The following is a 20,125-nucleotide window of genomic DNA, read 5'->3' as shown; positions in this document are numbered from 1 at the left end:
GAGGTTTATATTTCTTTAGCATAGTAATAAATATCCTATTAAAATATTATTGATAACAATTTAATAGAACATATTAATTCCCCTTTGAAATAGAAGTAGTTTTTCAAGGTATTGATCTTATTTGGAGAAAATAAGAATTTTTCAATTTTTCAAATTTCAAATTTCAGAGATATAAAATTGCGTCATTAAGTTGACCAAAGTTATAACTAAATAACAAAGTTTTCGCTTAAAAAAGTTTGTTATTTAATCTCTGAAACATCCTTTTAGATTTAGAAAGAGTCATTAAGCATCAAATAATTGCTTTCTCAAGAGTTTTTATTCATAGAATTATATTTCACAGGTCTTTCGACCTCTACGAAATAATTTTAGATTCATAAAATTTTGATCGATCAATATCAGGAAACTGTGCTCCGTCTGCCCTTTTAACTTAAGCCCATGCTAAAGTCATACTCATCGAAAAATCAGAAAGATAAAAGATTCAGAAAATGGCTTTTCGTCTCCAGGTTTCCGGGCTAGTGATCCTATCAAGATTTTGGAATATATTCGATTACCTATTGATTTTCGGAAAAATCGATATCCAATCCATCAATTGATTATCGATTGAACGTCGATAGACGTTATAATATTATTGTTATAATAAATTGTTCGCAAAGAATTGATCTATTTGGAATCTTTCGGAAAATTTTTCTAAATTAATTTATCAAAAGTTATGACTATTTTCTAATTTAAAATAGGGAAAAATCACTATTTTCAAGATTTTGAGACACGGAAACTTTTACAAAAAATTACTTTTAGTTCGGTCATAGATCACCAGACACCATGACACCATGATCACAAAGACACCATCTACCGCCAAAATGCTTTTTGTTCGCCGAAAATAAGCTCTTCAAAGTTGAAATACTCTTCTTCGCAAAAGTCTTCATTTTCTTCTTCATTAAACTTTTTCACCTTAACTTTTGCATTTTCGGATTCAGTAATAATAGCCCCAACAGAATATGTATAAAATGTCATAGTTTTGTTGGCTACTTTAAGCAGAAATTTATATTTTTTACATGTCAAATATGAAAAATTCACTATGATCAGAGCCCTTAATGTTTCATTTACCATTTGCCATATTGTTAAGCCAACACACACATAGCAATGATAGCTTTCAGGTTCCTTCGTTTCCCACTCAGTGATAATATTGCAACTTATCACAAAACACGAAGACATTCATTTTATGAATAGTTTGATAAAAATATCATATTGGGTGGTGTCAGGTTCTGATTCAAGTTAGTTTAAAATTTAACGCAAATCTCTTTACCACAAGAGACTAGGACCACAGATATCTTATATAAAACACTAGGTGGAGCTTTTCCTACCCTATTTGAAGCATAATAATTCCCCATCTTGAATAAAGTGACGTCACAATTTAGCTTACGAGTGTCATTGCAGTGTCAAAAAAGTTTCCACAGTGAAAGCCGAGGATTCTACTGTGACCTACTTTCAGCAAAGATGGTGGATTATTTTGCTTCACCTGCGGTTGCTTGAGAAATACAGAGTTAGCTCTATCTAGTGTTTTATATATCTGTGACAACGACGCTTTAAAGTGCTTGACGAAGGGAAGATAAAGCAGAAATAAGCTTCTTAAAAAGACAAATTGTTGGGCCGATGATGTCACTCAAAACTATAATTTATACAAAAGACAGCAGACAATTGTAATGTCTTCTTTTTGAGATTTTGTTTTTAAAACAGAAAACATTGTATTGACTTTTTTTTCAAAACTGTTTTTCAAATAAAACAAAACTTTAGGTCTGCGTTTTAGACTTTGTTTATTACACGGTAACCTTGCAGAGTACAAAAATGCTCTAAAAATGGCATGTTTATGTTAAATTGCCAAATTCCGCAAAACACAACCCATTGTTCAATGAGAATATTATAATAGTAGGTATTATAACTCCCTCAATAATATGCTATAAGATATATAGCGCTGTCACACCAAATGATTTACCTCCGCTTATATAGCTGTTGTCATAACAACAAATATTTTTATCTATTTTTTAATGTGACCACTCAAAAAAATGGAACAAAAAACCCAAAATTCGAGGAATCACCTGTTTTAATAAGCGAAAAATAAGACTTGCTCGATAGCAAGTCTTATCGTAGTTTAAGAAGAATTCCTTTATGTTTAAATAAATAGGTCTATTGAAAATGGCGATTTGTGTTTACTTTTCAAATTTTGAAAATTTTGAAAAGATATGCACATATTTTTTTTGCACACGCCATGACATTCACACACAAGAGAAAAACAATTAAATGGAAAGATTTTATTTCGAATGAATGAATTTTTATCCACACAAATTTTTAGACTTATTAGAAATGCTGACTGAAGTTTTCCGACGCGCCGTTTAAAATAAGCAAAAATGGTGATTCCTTTTTAGCATTAGCTAAACTTATATTTTGGTGTGACCGCGCTCAAAAAAATGTAAATATTATTCTTATAAAGTATGAGGTTGATATTACAAATACCTTTTTGAAGTGTTTGTGTTTACACAATATCTATCTGTGTCAAATCGTGAAATAAAATGTTATTTCTATGTTACTGTACAGTAGAAAGAGAAGCTATTTGAGAGAGAAAAATGAAATCAACTTTGATTTGGCGTACCAAGATGACATCGATATTTAACCGTCAGATCTTTGCTTTAAAATGTATTGAGTTAAAACACAACTACGAGTAAAAAGTTTTAATGTGTTTTTGATGAGGTTTTTGTTAGTGGGTATAAGTTCAAGAAAATCTAACACTCACGGCAAAGCAAGAAAGTTTTCATGGTTATTGTCCTTTACTCGTTTACTTATTTTTTTTATAGAGTTAAAAAAAATTATTTCTTCATTTGACTGACGACTCGGGAGTTTTATTTGGTTACTGAAGATGGCATCACGTTTTAAACAAGAGATATTTGCTTTAAAACCCATGTCGATTGATCCAACGAATTGCAGTACACAAAAATCACTCTACCAGCAAATCAAAAAAAGTCCACAAAAAGTATTGAACGAACAAAAAAGAAAGTTCAATTTGGGCAATGGGCAGTTTTTCAACGATCCAATCAAAGCCGCTGATCAGCTTCTTGAACGTGAGTACGCTGATTCAGCACTTTTCGACTCTACCCTCCACAAAGCCATTTTTATTCCACCTCTGTTCGAATCTGCCCAATATGCGAAAACGAATTCATCGGTGCACATGCTCGATTACGGAGACGTCAAAAAATCTTCAATACAGAAATCATTGGATAATTTAAAGTTAAACAACCCTAACCATTGGTTTACCAAGGAGCTGCAATCTTTCCATGATCTCCAACAATCCACTTCTAGCGACGAAATCAACGCCACAGAATTCTCTTATTGGATTCGCAATATCAAACTCAAGCATTTACTGATCGAAGAGTTGGGAACGGACCAAGTGCATCTTCCCGCATCAACATCTGACAACCAAACCTTCAAAGAAGCTATCCAAAAGCTGACAACGATTCAAGGATCTCCACTCGATGAAGCTCTAAAGGTATTTTACTCATCTGTATGACAAAAACTTGAACTTTAAAAATTTATCCCATATTATACTCTGTACCTTCCGATCTCATTGGTGCTATATACAAATAATACATGTATTTTTTTGTAATTCTTTCGATTTTTCAGGTAAGGAACTGTAAGAAAGCCATCGAAAAGCTGGTCAAACAAAATCCACCAAATGATTCGATCATGAGATGGTATTTCGGATTTCAACCTGCTGAAGTCGGTGAAAAAGCAGAACGTTCCGTTTTTGAACAACTTGATTCCCTCAAAGATGACGAAGTGCTCCACGACACAGCTATTCTGAATTCTCTTGACTTTCGTACTAATGTGAACAACCGCATGCAACAAGAATTTGACGTCCTTCTTTTCTCTTGGTCCAGAAAATTGATCATCGGTATCGAGATTAAACGGACACTCACCTCGACAAGAGCTTTTGAACAACTCGACAGATATCACGAGTTGATTGAAGAAAGGTTGAGTGATCAACTCGGATCAGGTTGGACCTTTTATCCAGCTGTTTGCGTTGAGAACGATGCTGAACTTTCTGGAACTCATCATTTCATCAATCTGGACACTGATTTAAAAGGCTGGCTTGCAAACATCTTCACAAAATACCCTATTGTACCAACCTTCATCCCCTATATCCCCCCAATCAACCAACTTAAGGATGTTTTACGAATCGTCATTTTCGCTCTACACTCTTCAAAGACAGCACCCATCACAACAACAAATTGGGTGGATTACATCACCGAAGCCATTGATACCGTATGTACAACCGACAACATTTTATTCTACAGTAAGAAACAACTTCCCATCATGCGAGCAAACGATTCTCGTTTCAATAAAGTGCTGCTCTATGGTGGCTGGGGCTGTGGCAAGTCTTTCTTGCTGCAGCAAAAAGCCAAACAGTTGAGTGGTATGAAAGAATACAAAGACAAGATAATGTACGTAGTAACAACAAATGTCTGGGGAAAGTGGGCAACTTTAACTTTATTAACATGGAGATTGAAGAAAGAATTAGGAGAGCAATACGGAGTGATTGTTTATGAAGCGGAAGTAAGTTCATTTCATTCTCTTTTTTCAACTTTTGACAATGCAGAAACAGTGTCCGGATAAAGGACTTCAGATATTATCTTTTTTTGTCTAATAGGATCAAGTTCGGAAATTTTATTTTGCAAGTTGAGAAAATTTCTGAGAAAAAACAAAGTAAACCAAAGTGTATTAAGTATAAAGTATCACAAGGAACAAGTGTGTCAAATCGACAAAATTTTTAGTCTTCTAAGCTATTTAGTTCATCCAAGGATCTTTAATACTTTTATTAAAGTTCCTTTGATTATCGATGTTAAACTACAGTTACAGAAAGTACTCAAAAATTAATGACAGAGCTTATTTTGTTTGTAATCTCATGGTTGATTGAAATTCGATTGACGTTCTTGCTTACGTTAATTTGTAATTTCCCACCTAGCTTTTGTAATTTCCCTCCTAGCTTTTGTAATTTCCCTCCTAGATTTTGTAATTTCCCCCAAAAGTGAAATTTCCATCGTTTGGCAATTCATCACCTTTTTCGACTTTCTTATTAACTTCAAAGTATTAACTTTAAGTAAATGGAAAACTATCCAATTAAAACTCGATTTGCGTTTCTATGAATTTTTTGACACCTCTTTTTAAATTTTCAGATTGATTTCCAGTGTTAATTCGACGTCTTTCAGAATTGTTAGAATTTCAATCCAAACCATGAGATTAACCAGGAATCCCATGCTTGTTTTCGTGAAATTCTGGATAAATTTCCCGAGGTCAATTTTGAAATCTTTTGAAATTTCCCGAATTTCCTTTATAACCATGAGATTACTAGTACTTATTACCTAACATGATGAGTATACTTGCTCTCCGTGAATAATTTTGAGTGCCTTCTGTATAAAACACCGTTCGGCTGGCTAACTGGCAAGATGCTAGTTTAATCAAATTCCATTTGACAGGTTAACTTGAAAGAATTGACAAAGCTCATCGTAAGGAAAAACATCAAAGCCTTCTTCATTGATGAATGCTACATACAATTTAATGAATGGAAAGAAACGATAAACGACCTGGAAAAAGAAGCTGATATAATTTGGATCGCATCTAATTCATTCAGTCACTCAAGCATTTTATCAGGTGATGAGGATCTTTCAACGTATAACGATTTCGCGGAGTTCGAGCTTTCAACCAACCTACGCAACCAAAAAGCTATTGTAGAAGAAGCAATAAAGTTTGACAATGAGAAACCTTCTGATTATGAAGTAGGTTTGAATTTTCCACCGTCAAATTTTCCAAACGCACGTCTCCCACTTCACGTAACAAAGATAAATGACGCAATTGTGGAAATGCGTAAAGTAACTGATGGTGGTGTTCTGATAATTGCTGATGGTGGCACAAAAAATGCATTGCAAAAGATGAACATCAAATACAAATATTATAGTGAAAACAAGGATAACGATTTCAAAGAAGGTGAAAGTCCTTATCAACACCTCATGGATGGAAATATTTTAGTTACAACTGACCATCAACTGAGTAACGGTTTCGAGTGGCCTAACATCATTTGCTACGAATACAATTACGGAATTCATGATTTTCACTCAAGTAATTACTACATGCGTTGTACCGCCAACCTCATCATTATTGATGATGATGAAAAAGACGAAGAATTCTCATCAGATGACGAAAGCAACGAAGAAGCTTCATCGGATAACGAAAGCAACGAAGAAGCTTCATCAGAAAACGAAAGCGACCAAGAAGCTTCATTGCATAACGAAAGCAACCAAGAAGCTTCATCGGATAACGAAAGCAACCAAGAAGCTTCATCGGATAACGAAAGCGACGAAGAAGCTTCATCAGAAAACGAAAGCGACCAAGAAGCTTCATCAGAAAACGAAAGCGACGAAGAAGCTTCATCGGATAACGAAAGCGACCAAGAAGCTTCATCGGAAAACGAAGTCAGTGAAATTCCTTCAAAACGTAAGAAAGTGTGTCTGATACAATAGGATATTAAAGCATCTTTCGTCATAACTAAGGATTAATTTGTAATTTATTAATAGCTGTGTTTCGTATGTGTGGCAACAACTTTTGTTTTCCAGAATATTTTGTTCTTTTAAGTTGAAACTTGGTCCGCAAAAATATTCTAGAGCCTGGTTTACACTTCATTCAGTTTTATGTCCATCAAATAATTTCTTTTTGCACACGATATATACACCAGTAGCGTAGACAAGGGGGCGCAAAATTCGTGTTGGAGAGCAGATTTTTATGACCAAGTAATTCAGGGGGGAGGGCAAAAAATGGGTGGTATCTAAGTTAAATCGCTCAAAATAATTTTCATGTGTACTAAAATAACATTTTCGAAAAATAGGTGGGGGTATGTCAAAAATTAGCGAAAATCCTTTTAGTACTCATGTATGTCTTACATTTTAGTACAAACCCCCCCTCCTGAGTAATTAATTACCTTTTTATATTACAAATAGATAATAACAGTGTCATAAAAATCTGCTCTCCTACACAAATTTTGCGCCCCCCTTGTCTACGCTAACGTAGACCCATGTAATTATTTCATGCGTTGTACCGCCAATCTCATCATTGTTAATGAAGAAGCCTCATCAGAAAACGAAGTCAGTGAAATTTCTTCAAAATAAAAGAAAGTGATCTGATACAATAGGGTATCAAAACATCTTCTGTTTTAACTGAGAATTAACAAATTTTGATTTTATAAAAATAAAATGATGTCGCTTCTGTGTTCACAATTTTTCTTGAAATCATTCAGGAGGATCAACGGATAAATTTTCTTTCTTTTAATAATTTATATTCCTCGGTTCAAGCATACATAGGTAATTGCTTTTAATTGTCAAATTTAATTTAAACTTTTTTAAAAATCTTACGATTCCCTATTTACCAGGAGAGCTAACGAAATGCGTTTATTCAAAATTTTTTAGCTTTTCTAACAACGTTTTATATACATACACGTTTTTATTATAAGAACAAACTATATATAAGAACATCAGACTCAGTTGGCCAAAATAGTAAGAACATGTTGAGAACATTTTAAGGCTTCATGGACTCTAAAGCACCCAATTTCTGAGGAAATTACAAAACGGGTAAAATGAAGAACATTTTAAGAACATTTTTTGGGTCCGAAATGTTAATTTTATCTTTTTTTATGCAATATTTTCATTCTCGTTTCTCTCAAATTGTAAATTTTAGTTTTTATTCATATATCGTTAAAATTTTTAATCTTATTTTCTTTATCCAATTTGTTTATTCATATATCGTTAAAATTGTTAATTTTATTTTCTTTATCCAATTTGTTTATTCATATATCGTTAAAATTGTTAATTTTATTTTCTTTATCCAATTTGTTTATATCGTTAAAATTGTTAATTTTATTTTCTTTATCCAATATTTTCATTCTTGTTTCTCTTAAATTGTAAATTTTATTTTTTTTATTCATATAATTATCGTTAAAATTGTTAATTTAATTTTCTTTATCCAATTTGTTTATTCATAATATCGTTAAAATTGTTAATTTTATTTTCTTTATCCAATTTGTTTATTCATATATCGTTAAAATTGTTAATTTAATTTTCTTTATCCAATTTGTTTATTCATATATCGTTAAAATTGTTAATTTTATTTTCTTTATCCAATTTGTTTATATCGTTAAAATGTTATTTTATTTTCTTTATCCAATTGTTATATCGTAAATGTTATTTTATTTTCTTTATCCAATATTTTCATTCTTGTTTCTCTTAAATTGTAAATTTTATTTTTTTTATTCATATAATTATCGTTAAAATTGTTAATTTAATTTTCTTTATCCAATTTGTTTATTCATAATATCGTTAAAATTGTTAATTTTATTTTCTTTATCCAATTTGTTTATTCATATATCGTTAAAATTGTTAATTTTATTTTCCTTGTCCAATTTGTTTATTCATATATCGTTAAAATTGTTAATTTTATTTTCTTTATCCAATTTGTTTATTCATATATCGTTAAAATTGTTAATTTAATTTTCTTTATCCAATTTGTTTATTCATATATCGTTAAAATTGTTAATTTTATTTTCTTTATCCAATTTGTTTATTCATATATCGTTAAAATTGTTAATTTTATTTTCTTTATCCAATTTGTTGTTCATATATCGTTAAATTGTTATTTTGTTTTCTTTATCCAATTTGTTTATTCATATATCGTTAAAATTGTTAATTTTGTTTTCTTTATCCAATTTGTTCATTCATATATCGTTAAAATTGTTAATATAATTTTCTTTATACAATTTGTTTATTCATATATCGTTAAAATTGTTAATTTTATTTTCTTTATCCAATTTGTTTGTTCATATATCGTTAAAATTGTTAATTTAATTTTCTTTATACAATTTGTTTATTCATATATCGTTAAAATTGTTAATTTTATTTTCTTTATCCAATTTGTTTGTTCATATATCGTTAAAATTGTTAATTTTATTTTCTTTATCCAATTTGTTTGTTCATATATCGTTAAAATTGTTAATTTAATTTAATTTTCTTTATCCAATTTGTTTATTCATATATCGTTAAAATTGTTAATTTTATTTTCTTTATCCAATTTGTTTGTTCATATATCGTTAAAATTGTTAATTTTATTTTCTTTATCCAATTTGTTTATTCATATATCGTTAAAATTGTTAATTTTATTTTCTTTATCCAATTTGTTTATTCATATATCGTTAAAATTGTTAATTTAATTTTCTTAATGCAATATTTTTACTCTTGTTTCTTTTAAATTGTAAATTTAATTTTCTTTATCCAATTTGTTTATTCATATATCGTTAAAATTGTTAATGTGACGTCATATAAATATTCGAAAATTGATAATTTCAAAGTCAAGAACTTTCTTCTTTTTCCTGATGAGATCAAAATCTTGTAAAACAGCTCCTAATATTTTTAAAAGCAAATTGAAAAAGACTACAACCTTTTAGTAGATTTTCTCAAATTTTCAAGAGTCGAAGTTCTGTTTTAAATTGGCATTGCATCGCAAAGCCCAATAAAATTACGAATATCGCTAACCTCGTTTTCAAAATAATTGATTCCAAGAAAAATTCGTTTACTCTATTTATTTAAGGTACACTTGAAGACTAAAGGGATATAATCATTTTGGTAATGGTTTTAAAACGAGGCTGTCTCTGCACTCAGAATAATTTATGAAAAGCCCTATTCGAAACCGGCTACCCAGTTTTCGTTTTCATTCTATATTCAGGGGCAGTAGTTTTCCCCATTAAGTAATAGTAGCGAGTTTATGTATTTGCACTTTTGAGGACGGTAGAGTGACTGAAGCGATTTGGAAAAACCCGCAATTCCGCCCCGCAAAATCGAGGACGGTAAAAGTGCTGATTTACTGTCGTCCTCAGCTGGTCAGGATCTACTCAAATTAGAACCTTACCGTCTCCGTCGCTGAAAAACACACATACATAAACTCGGTAGTAATAGCCATCACGGTACCGAGTATAATAAGGAATATATTTTTCGAGTTCAGATTTTTCGTCATATTTTCCGAGCCTTTAGTACATGGTTTGGAGGGTGATTTGAGAATAATAGTACCGAGGTTCATTGAAAACGTTTCAAAAAAATGTTTTCAATGAAACAAGGGGCTATTATTTCCAAAATTATCCGAACGACCGTGTTATATTCCTCGTTAACTCATTTTTTCTTACTTTTGCTCACATATTTTTTCAATCTTCCTTTTTATTTTTGTCACTTGATAAAAGTTCAAATAACAACTAACCAATCAAAATATTCGAATTGCACAACCATAAAATGGATTAATTTTTGAAAAAAGTCGTAAAATTTTTAATACCTCTAATGGGAACCTGATTTCCCCAAAAAATAGCCCGATTTACCTGTGACGATGTATTCTTTTCCAGAATTATCTCTCAACCAATATGCATCATGAAACTTTCTCCCAGAGGAAATTAAAAATATCCTCGATACTTCTACAGTAACCCGATTTCCCCGAAAAATAACCCGATTTACCTGTGACGATGTATTCTTTTCCAGAATTATCTCTCAAGCAATATTCATCGTGAAACTTTCTCCCAGAGGAAATTAAAAATATCATCGATACTTCTACAGTAACCCGATTTCCCCGAAAAATAACCCGATTTACCTGTGACGATGTATTCTTTTCCAGAATTATCTCTCAAGCAATATTCATCGTGAAACTTTCTCCCAGAGGAAATTAAAAATATCCTCGATACTTCTACAGTAACTCGATTTCCCCGAAAAATAACCCGATTTACCTGTGACGATGTATTCTTTTCCAGAATTATCTCTCAAGCAATATTCATCGTGAAACTTTCTCCCAGAGGAAATTAAAAATATCCTCGATACTTCTACAGTAAACCCGATTTCCCCGAAAAATAACCCGATTTACCTGTGACGATGTATTCTTTTCCAGAATTATCTCTCAACCAATATTCATCGTGAAACTTTCTCCCAGAGGAAATTAAAAATATCCTCGATACTTCTACAGTAACCCGATTTCCCCGAAAAATAACCCGATTTACCTGTGACGATGTATTCTTTTCCAGAATTATTTCTCAACCAGTATTCATCGTGAAACTTTCTCCCAGAGGAAATTAAAAATATCCTCGATACTTCTACAGTAACCCGATTTCCCCGAAAAATAACCCGATTTACCTGTGACGATGTATTCTTTTCCAGAATTATCTCTCAACCAATATTCATCGTGAAACTTTCTCCCAGAGGAAATTAAAAATATCCTCGATACTTCTACAGTAACTCGATTTCCCCGAAAAATAACCCGATTTACCTGTGACGATGTACTCTTTTCCCAGATCAACTCTCCACCAGGGGTCTCGTTCTTCATTTGTATGCATACATGAACCTTTCTCCCATTGGAAGTTGAAGTTCCCGTCCACAGCACGGCTTGGAAAGCCATTATGTTTGATACTCGACTGAGATGCAATTTTGTTGACAGCAATATCTAGAATGTAAAAACAATCATATTTAGATTCTTAAGGCCGGTCTCCACTTGCGCGATCGCACTTTTTCGAGCAAAGCTACCACGCTATTGGTCAAAAGAAAAATGAAGCAATCCCATTGGCGCGATCTGACGTAACGGTTGAAAAAAGTTGAAATGTGTTCAACCCTTTTTTTTCGAGCGCGCGCTACATTTTTTTTTCTAAACAAAAATGATTGAAGCGAAAAGGTGCGATCGCAGCGCACGCAAGTGGAGACCAGTCTTTAACCCATAAAAACTTAGAGTTTTAAAACCTGGTGAAAAATTTTGACCTGGACCAGATTCGAAATAAGGTGCAGTGCGTGGGACTAGTACTCAGCCCACTGGCTGTATATCATTAATTTTAAGCAATAGATGTTTTTCAGGTTTCAGGTTATCTTCCTAATTTATATTCCATTTGCATTAGGACGAGTAGTAGGTGCCGATCGCCTTTAGAAATCAGAAATTTCAAAACAATGAAAGGAAAACATTTTAGGACCAACTGTTATCGGGACTTTTTATCGAAAATCTAGTCATTTTATAAGCAAAGATAGAGATTTTACTTTTTATGTAGGACACTAAAATTAGATTACTTTAAAAACATGTACTCAAGAGGAAAGTACTCTCTGTCTGAAAGGGAGTACTATGGAATGCGAACGTTTAAGAGGTGTCTTAAATATTCAAAAAACGTTGAAAAGTTAATTTGATAGTTTGATTATCTTGATTTTATCCTTGCACTTGCACCTTGTTTTTTTCACCCGGCCGGTTTCCGAAAACACTAAATTTTTTTATTTTCGCCTAATCTAATTTTTATTTATTTTTAGAACACTAAATAATTACTGATGATGATATTAATATATCGAAACATGTTTAACAATAAAAATTGACATTGCTTTGGTCAAGTTCATTCGACTTTGTCTTGCTATTGACTTAAAATTATGTGAGGTTTTAGGAGCATTAACGGGATTTTGAAGGTCCAACACCTTTAAGGAAAATGCGTTCTCTTACCCTCAATCTGCTTAGCTAATCTCGCCTCAGACTCTCTTATAATACAAAGCTATCAAAGAAGCAAACCTTTGGAATATTTTGATTTGAATAAACACTGTCTCTAAAAAACGTTGGAAAATACCTCTACGTCACATATAGTGTTCCCTTTAGTTAAGGAACAAACCTTTGGTATATTTTGAATAAACACTGTCTCTAAAGACCGTTGGAAAATACCACTACGTCACCTATTTTTATTATGTTCAAAGAAGGACTCTTTAAAACCAATAGAGAAACAAATCATATATTTATAAAGCCCGAAGGGCTAGATGGCGTGCTTTAAGCTCTTTCAAGCAAAATAAAGTGAATATCGCAAAAAATATTGCTGCTATTGTTTTCGAAAACCCGCGAAGCTTCTGATTGGTCAAGTGCTGAAATTCGATTGTAATGTGACGTGACTTAGGTAGGATATCTTACCTAACCTCGGCACACTTTTCAGCAAAAGCACGATATCTAGCCCTTCGGGCTTTTATAAATCTATGGTGCAAACCTTTGGCATATTTTGAACAAACACTGTTCAGTTCTTCGTTCATGACGGCAAAACGTTGGTCGATCTTGGTGTCATAGAAACCTCCACATTCTTTCATCTTCAACGATGTGTCCTCTATAAAGAAAGGAGAAAAATACAAGAACCTATTCATGCGACTTCAGGTAGGGTTTATTTTCGGTATTGACTAATAGGCTACAATCATGGTCGTAATATTTGAGAAAAAAGGGAAATTTCTACGAAATCTTACAACCACAAATGATTTTTCTGTGTATCAAACAGTATCAAAGATACCTCACCTCTACTACCCTAAACAGTCGACTTTTTCTACCCATTGAGTTTAAAGTCCGGAGGGCAAGAGTGGAACCTCTATAGAGAAAAGGGGAAAATACAATCACCCATCTACGTATAGAGGTTTTTCATGTTTTGTAAAGTTACGTCTACCATTATGGAAGAGAGCGTTCGATTTACGTAAGGGATCACCTCTACATATTCGAACGTCTGCTTCCATAATGGCGGGAATTACGTAACTTAACAAAACACAAACAACCTCTAAGCAAACATTCGATTTGCGTAAGGGATCACCTCTACAGAATCGAACGTCTGTTTCCATAATGGTAAACGTATCGACAAACATAAACAACCTCTAAGCAAACATTCCATTTGCGTAAGGGGATCGCCTCTACAAATTCGAACGTCTGCACATATCAACAAACATGAAAAACCTCTAAGCAAACGTCGTTCTATTTGCGTAAGGGGGTCACCTCTACAGATTCGAACATCTGTTTCCATTGGCGGAAGTTACATAACTTAACAAAACATAAACAACCTCCAAGCAAGCATTCGATTTGCGTAAGGGGATCATCTCTACAGATTCGAATGTTTGCTTCCATAATGGTAGACGTAACTTAACAAACATGAGAAACCTCGATACCAAAAAGTCTTTTTTTATTAGCTGTACTAACTAAGACAGGCCATTTTCTACAGTGGCTTCCGTCATTCTTGACACAAATGCAATGGACAAAGATCTCAGATGCCGGGGAGGAGCACTACTAATACAATAATGACCGGTTAGTGAGGGCTGTACTGAGAAATATTGCCCGAGGTCAAGTAACGACCGATCTTGCAAATTTTTCATATTTGCACCCAGCTGGCACAAAACGTCCATATAACGGTAGATGAACGTTGAAACAATGTTGTGTGTCAGCTGGGAAATGAAACAATAGAATTCTAATATAAGAACCCATTTTTAGAAATTTTAAATTTTTATTTCTTGACTTTAGAAGAGAGTAAGGCAAAGATATTGGAAGATTTATCTCGGGACTCAATCTCAAACGATCTGATTAACCACCATTTAACTTTATAATGATTAAAAAAAGAAAAAAAACGAACAAATCAGTAATACAGTTGACTTTCGCTAATTCGAACTCGAACGGGGAATCTTATTGGTTCGAACTATTCATGATATGCACCATTGCAATGTCTTCCGTTCCACCCAATAGCTGATTGGTTCAAAGTGACGTATTGACTGATTTTACGTCACTTCCAACCAATGAGCTATTGGTTATGTGACGTAATGTCAGAAGACATTGCAGTGGTGCATATCATGAATAGAGAGATTCGAATTATAGAAATAATATCAAGATAGTTTCTTCCTGACCGGGACTGGGAACAAGTTCAAATTATAGAAAGATTCGAATTAGAGAAGTTCAACTAAGCAAGAGTCTACTGTAAACTTACGTGGCATAAAAGTGAAAGTTAATTCTTGATCGGCCGGTGCGTGAATGGAACGTGCTCCGCTCTTATGTTCGCAACGTTGACCCAATACTAATTCTGTATAATCATTCGGTTTCATTTCCTAAGAATAAAAAAAAACATTCTTCGACGTAAACGTGTCATTATCACTGATCTTTATACCTTATCGGCGAAAACTTCGTCGGGGAAAAGTGACGAAATTTTGGCCAAGTGACGAATATTTTTCCCGGACGAAAATTTTCCCCGATAAGGTAAGCCCTGGACAAAGCGGAGCCATCACCTTTGATCGGAGTTTTTTCAAAATTGAAAAATGGGGCCGTCCACTTAGTACGTATGCAAATCGAGTACCCCCTCCCCCTGTACGCAAGCGTACGCAAATGGCTAGATCTAGCGTTCTTGATACTGGTACCACTCTCAAAAAAACTCCGATCAAAATAAACACTTTTTTTATAAGAATAGTGCACTTTGGATGAGGGTCGAGTATTCGTAACAAATTGCCAAAATTGAGGGATTCTTAACATATTCTTACTTTTTTAGACTTGACTTTTTTACAAACATGAGAAATGATCAATTTGAGAGTTTTGGACTTTTGAATGAACATTAGGAACTAATATAAATTTCTGCCTTAAAGTTTAAATTCAAGTCCAACAAAGGAAGCCGTTTTTTTGCTAACCAAATACAAAATGACTGTATTTTTATCAAATTCTGTGAAACTCGCCCTAAAGGGTATTCTTACGGTATTCTTACAATTTGGCCAATTTTCACCCTGATATTCTTATAGAAGATATTCTTATAAATAAAAACGTGTATTTTGTTTAGCCGGGAATGAGAAGCTGCCTCCAGTGTCTATGTAGCCTGGGGTCCACTTAAAGCTTTTTTTTATGGACTGGATGACGGAAATCAGTGGCCCAGTAGTATATGGTAATATGCTTTTGGCTTAGGATTAGATTTTAGTTGTTTTTAGACAGTATGAAGCAATGTTTTTATTTGAGAATAAGGGATTGCAAATCTTTTATTGATGTTTGTTTCTCATTTTGATTATATCTTTCAACTCCAAGTAGCTTTATTGTTATTTGGATTTTTAACATTTTCTCTCAAAAAGGCGACCTCGCTAAACGCTACTAATCTACTTCACTGGACTCAGCGTCATAAAAAATTATCAAAAGCAAAGTTCAGCCAAAAGTAGACTCTAGTCTAGTGTCTATGTAAAGTTTAGTGGTTATATTTTTTTTTTTCAGTTGAAATGTGTATCAATCTCAATCTCAAACAATTGATTTCAAAATGATTGGAAAACTGTGAAAGTTATTACTTTTCTTTTGGTATTGTATGTAAGGAGTAAACGCTTTTGCGGGCGTCCGCTATACAGCCTCTATGATATATTAAGTATTGGAGTTGGAAGATGAACGACATGGTGAATATATAAGATTTCATGAAATAATCCCGATTTTCCCGAGTAGTTATCCCGATTTTCAAACACTACCCTTACCATTTTTGGAGTCTGGATACAAAGTCTAGATTGCGCATGTCTTATAGAACCCAGGGTTGTAAATTCGAACTTATGACAGTGTGCCATATTATGAGTCAGCTCCAATTTAACGCCATCGACCGCGCGGCCATTTACTGGGCGGGCGCACAAGTTTCGAGCAACAAAGATGATATGGCCTTTGTCGTTGATCTTGAATTCAGTACTGAAATGAAAAAGTAATGAAAAACAATACATGTTTTCCACCGTAGCCGCCAATTGCCGCGCGGGCATTTTTTTGTCCGTTTTACCCACTGAGCACTGAGCTTTATATATCCTGGACCAAGCTATATCCGCTATCTTTGATTGGAGTTTTTTATGGAATCGATATCCGAGAAGAAGCCATTGCAATGTTAAAAATGTCTAACGGCGCTATATCAACAAAAATATATTGAGGGAAAGTAGACCTAGCGTTCTCGATGCATTTACACCACTATTGAGTAGTGCCGCCATTAGGTTACCACTTTTCAAAAAACTCCGATCAAAGATTTTTGCTTGGCCGGGATTGAGAAGCTTGGTCCAGAGTATATAAAGGTCAGTGGTTTTACCACCCTAAAACCGTCCGAGTCTTTTTTTTCGCGCCTTACTGTAAGAAAATAGAAAAAAAAGTGTAAAAAAAGGATTGGATCAAGTTTAGGGTGGTAAATTAAATAATAAAGTGGCACGCGACTGCCCACGTAGCTACAGTCGAAAAGGTGTATAGAAACACTCGGAGGAAAAAAGAAGTTGTCGGATTTGTTGAGTAAAAAGAATATAATTGAATTTTGCACTTCATACAAATCAAATCATATACCTTATCGGCCAAAACTTAGTCGTCCCTAAGTGACTAAATTTTGGCTTGGTGACTAAAATTTGGGCCGACTAAAAATTTAGAAATGGCCAAAACTTAGTTATTAGTCGGCCCTTAGTGACTAAATTTTGACGAGGTGACTAAAATTAGAGTCGACTATGTTTTCCCCGATAAGGTAACCTCTTTTTTAATAATAAGTTTTTCTTTCATGGCTGCACATTTCTTTAATAGGCAAATCCAAATTCGGGGTCTGGGCTGGGGTTCCTTAGCATTCTAGCTCAAAAAATTTGCTTTGACCACCCCTGATTTTATACCATATATCTTTATTGGGTCAATGACTATCGTTTGCCATGGTAAGATTATCTAAAAAGCTTTTACTTTACGAGAAGGAGGGTAATAATACAGCAGAATTACAATAAAGGTCATAATATTTTGATAATTTTGGTTATTTTAACGTTTTTCAAGATTTAAAGTTCCGGCGAGAAAGTCGATTTTGGGCTATCTCTTTAATTTAATCGAATATTTCAATTCGGAAGGGGTTGGCAGACTTACAGGCTATATTTTGAACAATATTGGACTATTTTTGAACTTTTGAATCCTCAGATCCTACGCTCGTAAGTCTTAAGTCTCATGATAAAACTCAGAGTTAAAACTCTACCCTTCCAACCTACTTGGTTGGTTGGTGGTTCAAAAACTTCCCGGTGTATTTCTCTTTTTTCTCAAATATTATGACCTTGATTGTAGGACAAAAGATTAACAAAATTAATAAGCGGGAGGGGGTTGGAATAAGAATGTCCTGGGTAGCAAATTTTCTAAAAATTAATAAGCTGAGGGGGGTTGGAAGAAGAATGTTCTGGGTGGAAAGGCCATTAGGTACTCGAGAGTAGGAGTTTCGGATCCAACCCCTTTAGGGCTTTAAAATCAATGATTTGAATTTACTCTTTTCTGCCACAGCCAGTTCTGATGACCAGACGGTTGGATGGATTTAAATGAATACATTTCATTGAACCGTGATGTGAAATCGAACCAGGACCAATGTTGGATGTTTGAGCTGCAAGGGAAAAATAGAATCAAACTTTATCAAGAAGCTTAGTTTCATAAAACGAACCATTAAACTGTTTTTATTTTTATCAAAAATGCATTTGGCTTTTCCAGAAAAACTTTTACCCCCACTGTTGAGGATATTGATTTTTCGAAGTATCGAACCCCCTGGATATCCACTCTTAAAAATATACTCAACACCCTGGATATCCTCTCTTATAAAGATGCTTACCCCCCCCCCCTGGATATCGTATTTTTTACTTGAAAAGCACTTTACACTTTATCCGCTCCCTTGTAGATATTTAACCCCCTGTATATCCAATTTTGAACAAAAATCGTTAACCCCCTGGATGTCCGACATCCTGGGGGTGGGGGCAGGGACTATTTCTGGAAAAGCCTATTAAACCGTCAAATTAAATTCCATGAAAATTTACAATAGGTTTACATACTAATAGAGATATTAAGAGAATAGAAGGTACGGGATACGCTTAATTGTCACTCCTGGTCCCATTGTCTGTAACGTTCATCTTACCTTGGACAAAATGTCCTGCGAATGTCCTCGCATACAACGAGATCAATATTTTGACCATGTTTGATGTTATCACCTCTCAAAAAGTCTCTTTTAAATACAACTTTCCGAATGAGTCGGAGAAATTCCTCTGTGGAAATTTTTGTCACGGGCCCTGAAGGAAATGCCCGCTACTATACACCCACTTATCACAAATCCAACCCGGTGGGGATTTTTTCAGCCAGTAGGGGTAAAACAGACTGAAACTCGATAGGGATTTATATTTTCATATTTCTAACGGCTGGGGATTCATATTCTTTTGTTTTCAAGTCAGAAAATTCAATGGGGATGGGGAAAATAGCATAATATTTTGCAGTGAGGATTCAATCATTTTCAGTAGAGAAAAAAATTAAAGGATGATTTCTACAGGGGACGATATCTTGGATAGTTTTTTCAGTAGGAAGGGGTCCAAGTGGGTCTGTGAGAAGGGGTGTTATTATCGAGCTGTAAATTCTTATAACATGTAACCAATTTAGCCAATCTTTACAACCCAGCTGGCACACAACGTTGTTTCAAAGTTCAACTAACGTTAAGTGGACGTTTTGAACATTAAATAAACGTTGAAACAATGTTGTGTGTTAATCAACAATATTTTCATGAATGTAATGTATGCTCATACCCATGGTCAAACACAGATCATTTCTTCTTAACTTCAAGGTACGTGTGACCACATCACATTCATGTTCCATACGTGTCTTGTCTCCTTTTTCACAATCAAACTGCGTGAGGCCACTACCAATTGATTTCCCGAAATACACACACTTTTTGGAGTACAAATTCTAAAAGAAAGCCAAATTTAGTACCTTAAAAGAAGAAATTTTGGCGTAATGAAAATTTGGCGAATTTGGCGGATTTGGCCAGAATCCGCCAAATTAAGTTCCCGCCAAAATTTCTTTTTTTCGCCATCCGCCAAATTAACTTCCCGCTAAATTAAACTTTTTGAAAATATTATCTTTTTTAAGGTGTTTTTGAATTTTTTTTGCTGTTTTTACCAGCAAACACCATTAAATTCCCGCCAAATTTAGTTTTTTCGTCCATCCGCCAATTCAAATTCCCTCTAAAAAACTTTTTCGGCCATCCGCCAAATTAAATTCCCGCCATAATTTCTTCCTTTAAGTTACTTCAGATTGAGAATGAATTCATCTTTGTTGATACAGATGTAGCCTGGGGTCCACTTAAAGCTTTTTTATAGACTGGATGGCGCGATTAAGTGGCCCGGTAGTATATGGTAACATGCTTTTGCATAGGCGGACCTTCTAGTCTACTTCACTGGACTCAGCGTCATAAGAAAATATCAAAAAGCAAAGTTCAGCCAGAAGTAGACTCTAATCTACTACAGATGACGTTCTC

The 20,125-nt window shown here is 33.9% G+C and overlaps 3 protein-coding genes across 3 annotated transcripts in view; 2 read left to right on the top strand and 1 right to left on the bottom strand.

Annotated features, from left to right (window-relative positions):
* The window catches only part of LOC136821844 (uncharacterized), a 386,618-nt gene that overhangs the window by 204,205 nt on the left and 162,288 nt on the right, over nt 1-20,125 (top strand). The window lies entirely within an intron of this gene.
* LOC136821831 (uncharacterized) overlaps nt 1-20,125 on the bottom strand; it is a 127,617-nt gene that overhangs the window by 34,847 nt on the left and 72,645 nt on the right. The window contains exons 28-33 of the mRNA XM_067078052.1: nt 19,395-19,554; nt 18,106-18,217; nt 16,341-16,542; nt 14,840-14,957; nt 13,103-13,216; nt 11,380-11,553 (exon numbers count right to left, since the gene is read on the bottom strand). Of these exons, the coding sequence (XP_066934153.1) occupies nt 11,380-11,553; nt 13,103-13,216; nt 14,840-14,957; nt 16,341-16,542; nt 18,106-18,217; nt 19,395-19,554 (880 nt within the window). The remainder of the gene's footprint in view (nt 1-11,379; nt 11,554-13,102; nt 13,217-14,839; nt 14,958-16,340; nt 16,543-18,105; nt 18,218-19,394; nt 19,555-20,125) is intronic.
* On the top strand, nt 2,876-6,563 carry LOC136821860 (uncharacterized). Its single transcript, XM_067078102.1, has 3 exons — nt 2,876-3,535; nt 3,670-4,602; nt 5,523-6,563. Exons 1-3 carry the CDS (start codon nt 2,909-2,911, stop codon nt 6,561-6,563), a joined length of 2,601 nt encoding a protein of 866 aa, XP_066934203.1. The 5' UTR covers nt 2,876-2,908.

This window comes from Clytia hemisphaerica, unplaced genomic scaffold, assembly GCF_902728285.1.
Source record: "Clytia hemisphaerica strain Z4C2 unplaced genomic scaffold, Clytia hemisphaerica genome assembly, whole genome shotgun sequence".
Lineage (NCBI taxonomy): Eukaryota > Metazoa > Cnidaria > Hydrozoa > Leptothecata > Clytiidae > Clytia > Clytia hemisphaerica.
This window is presented reverse-complemented; position numbering and strand designations above follow the sequence as displayed.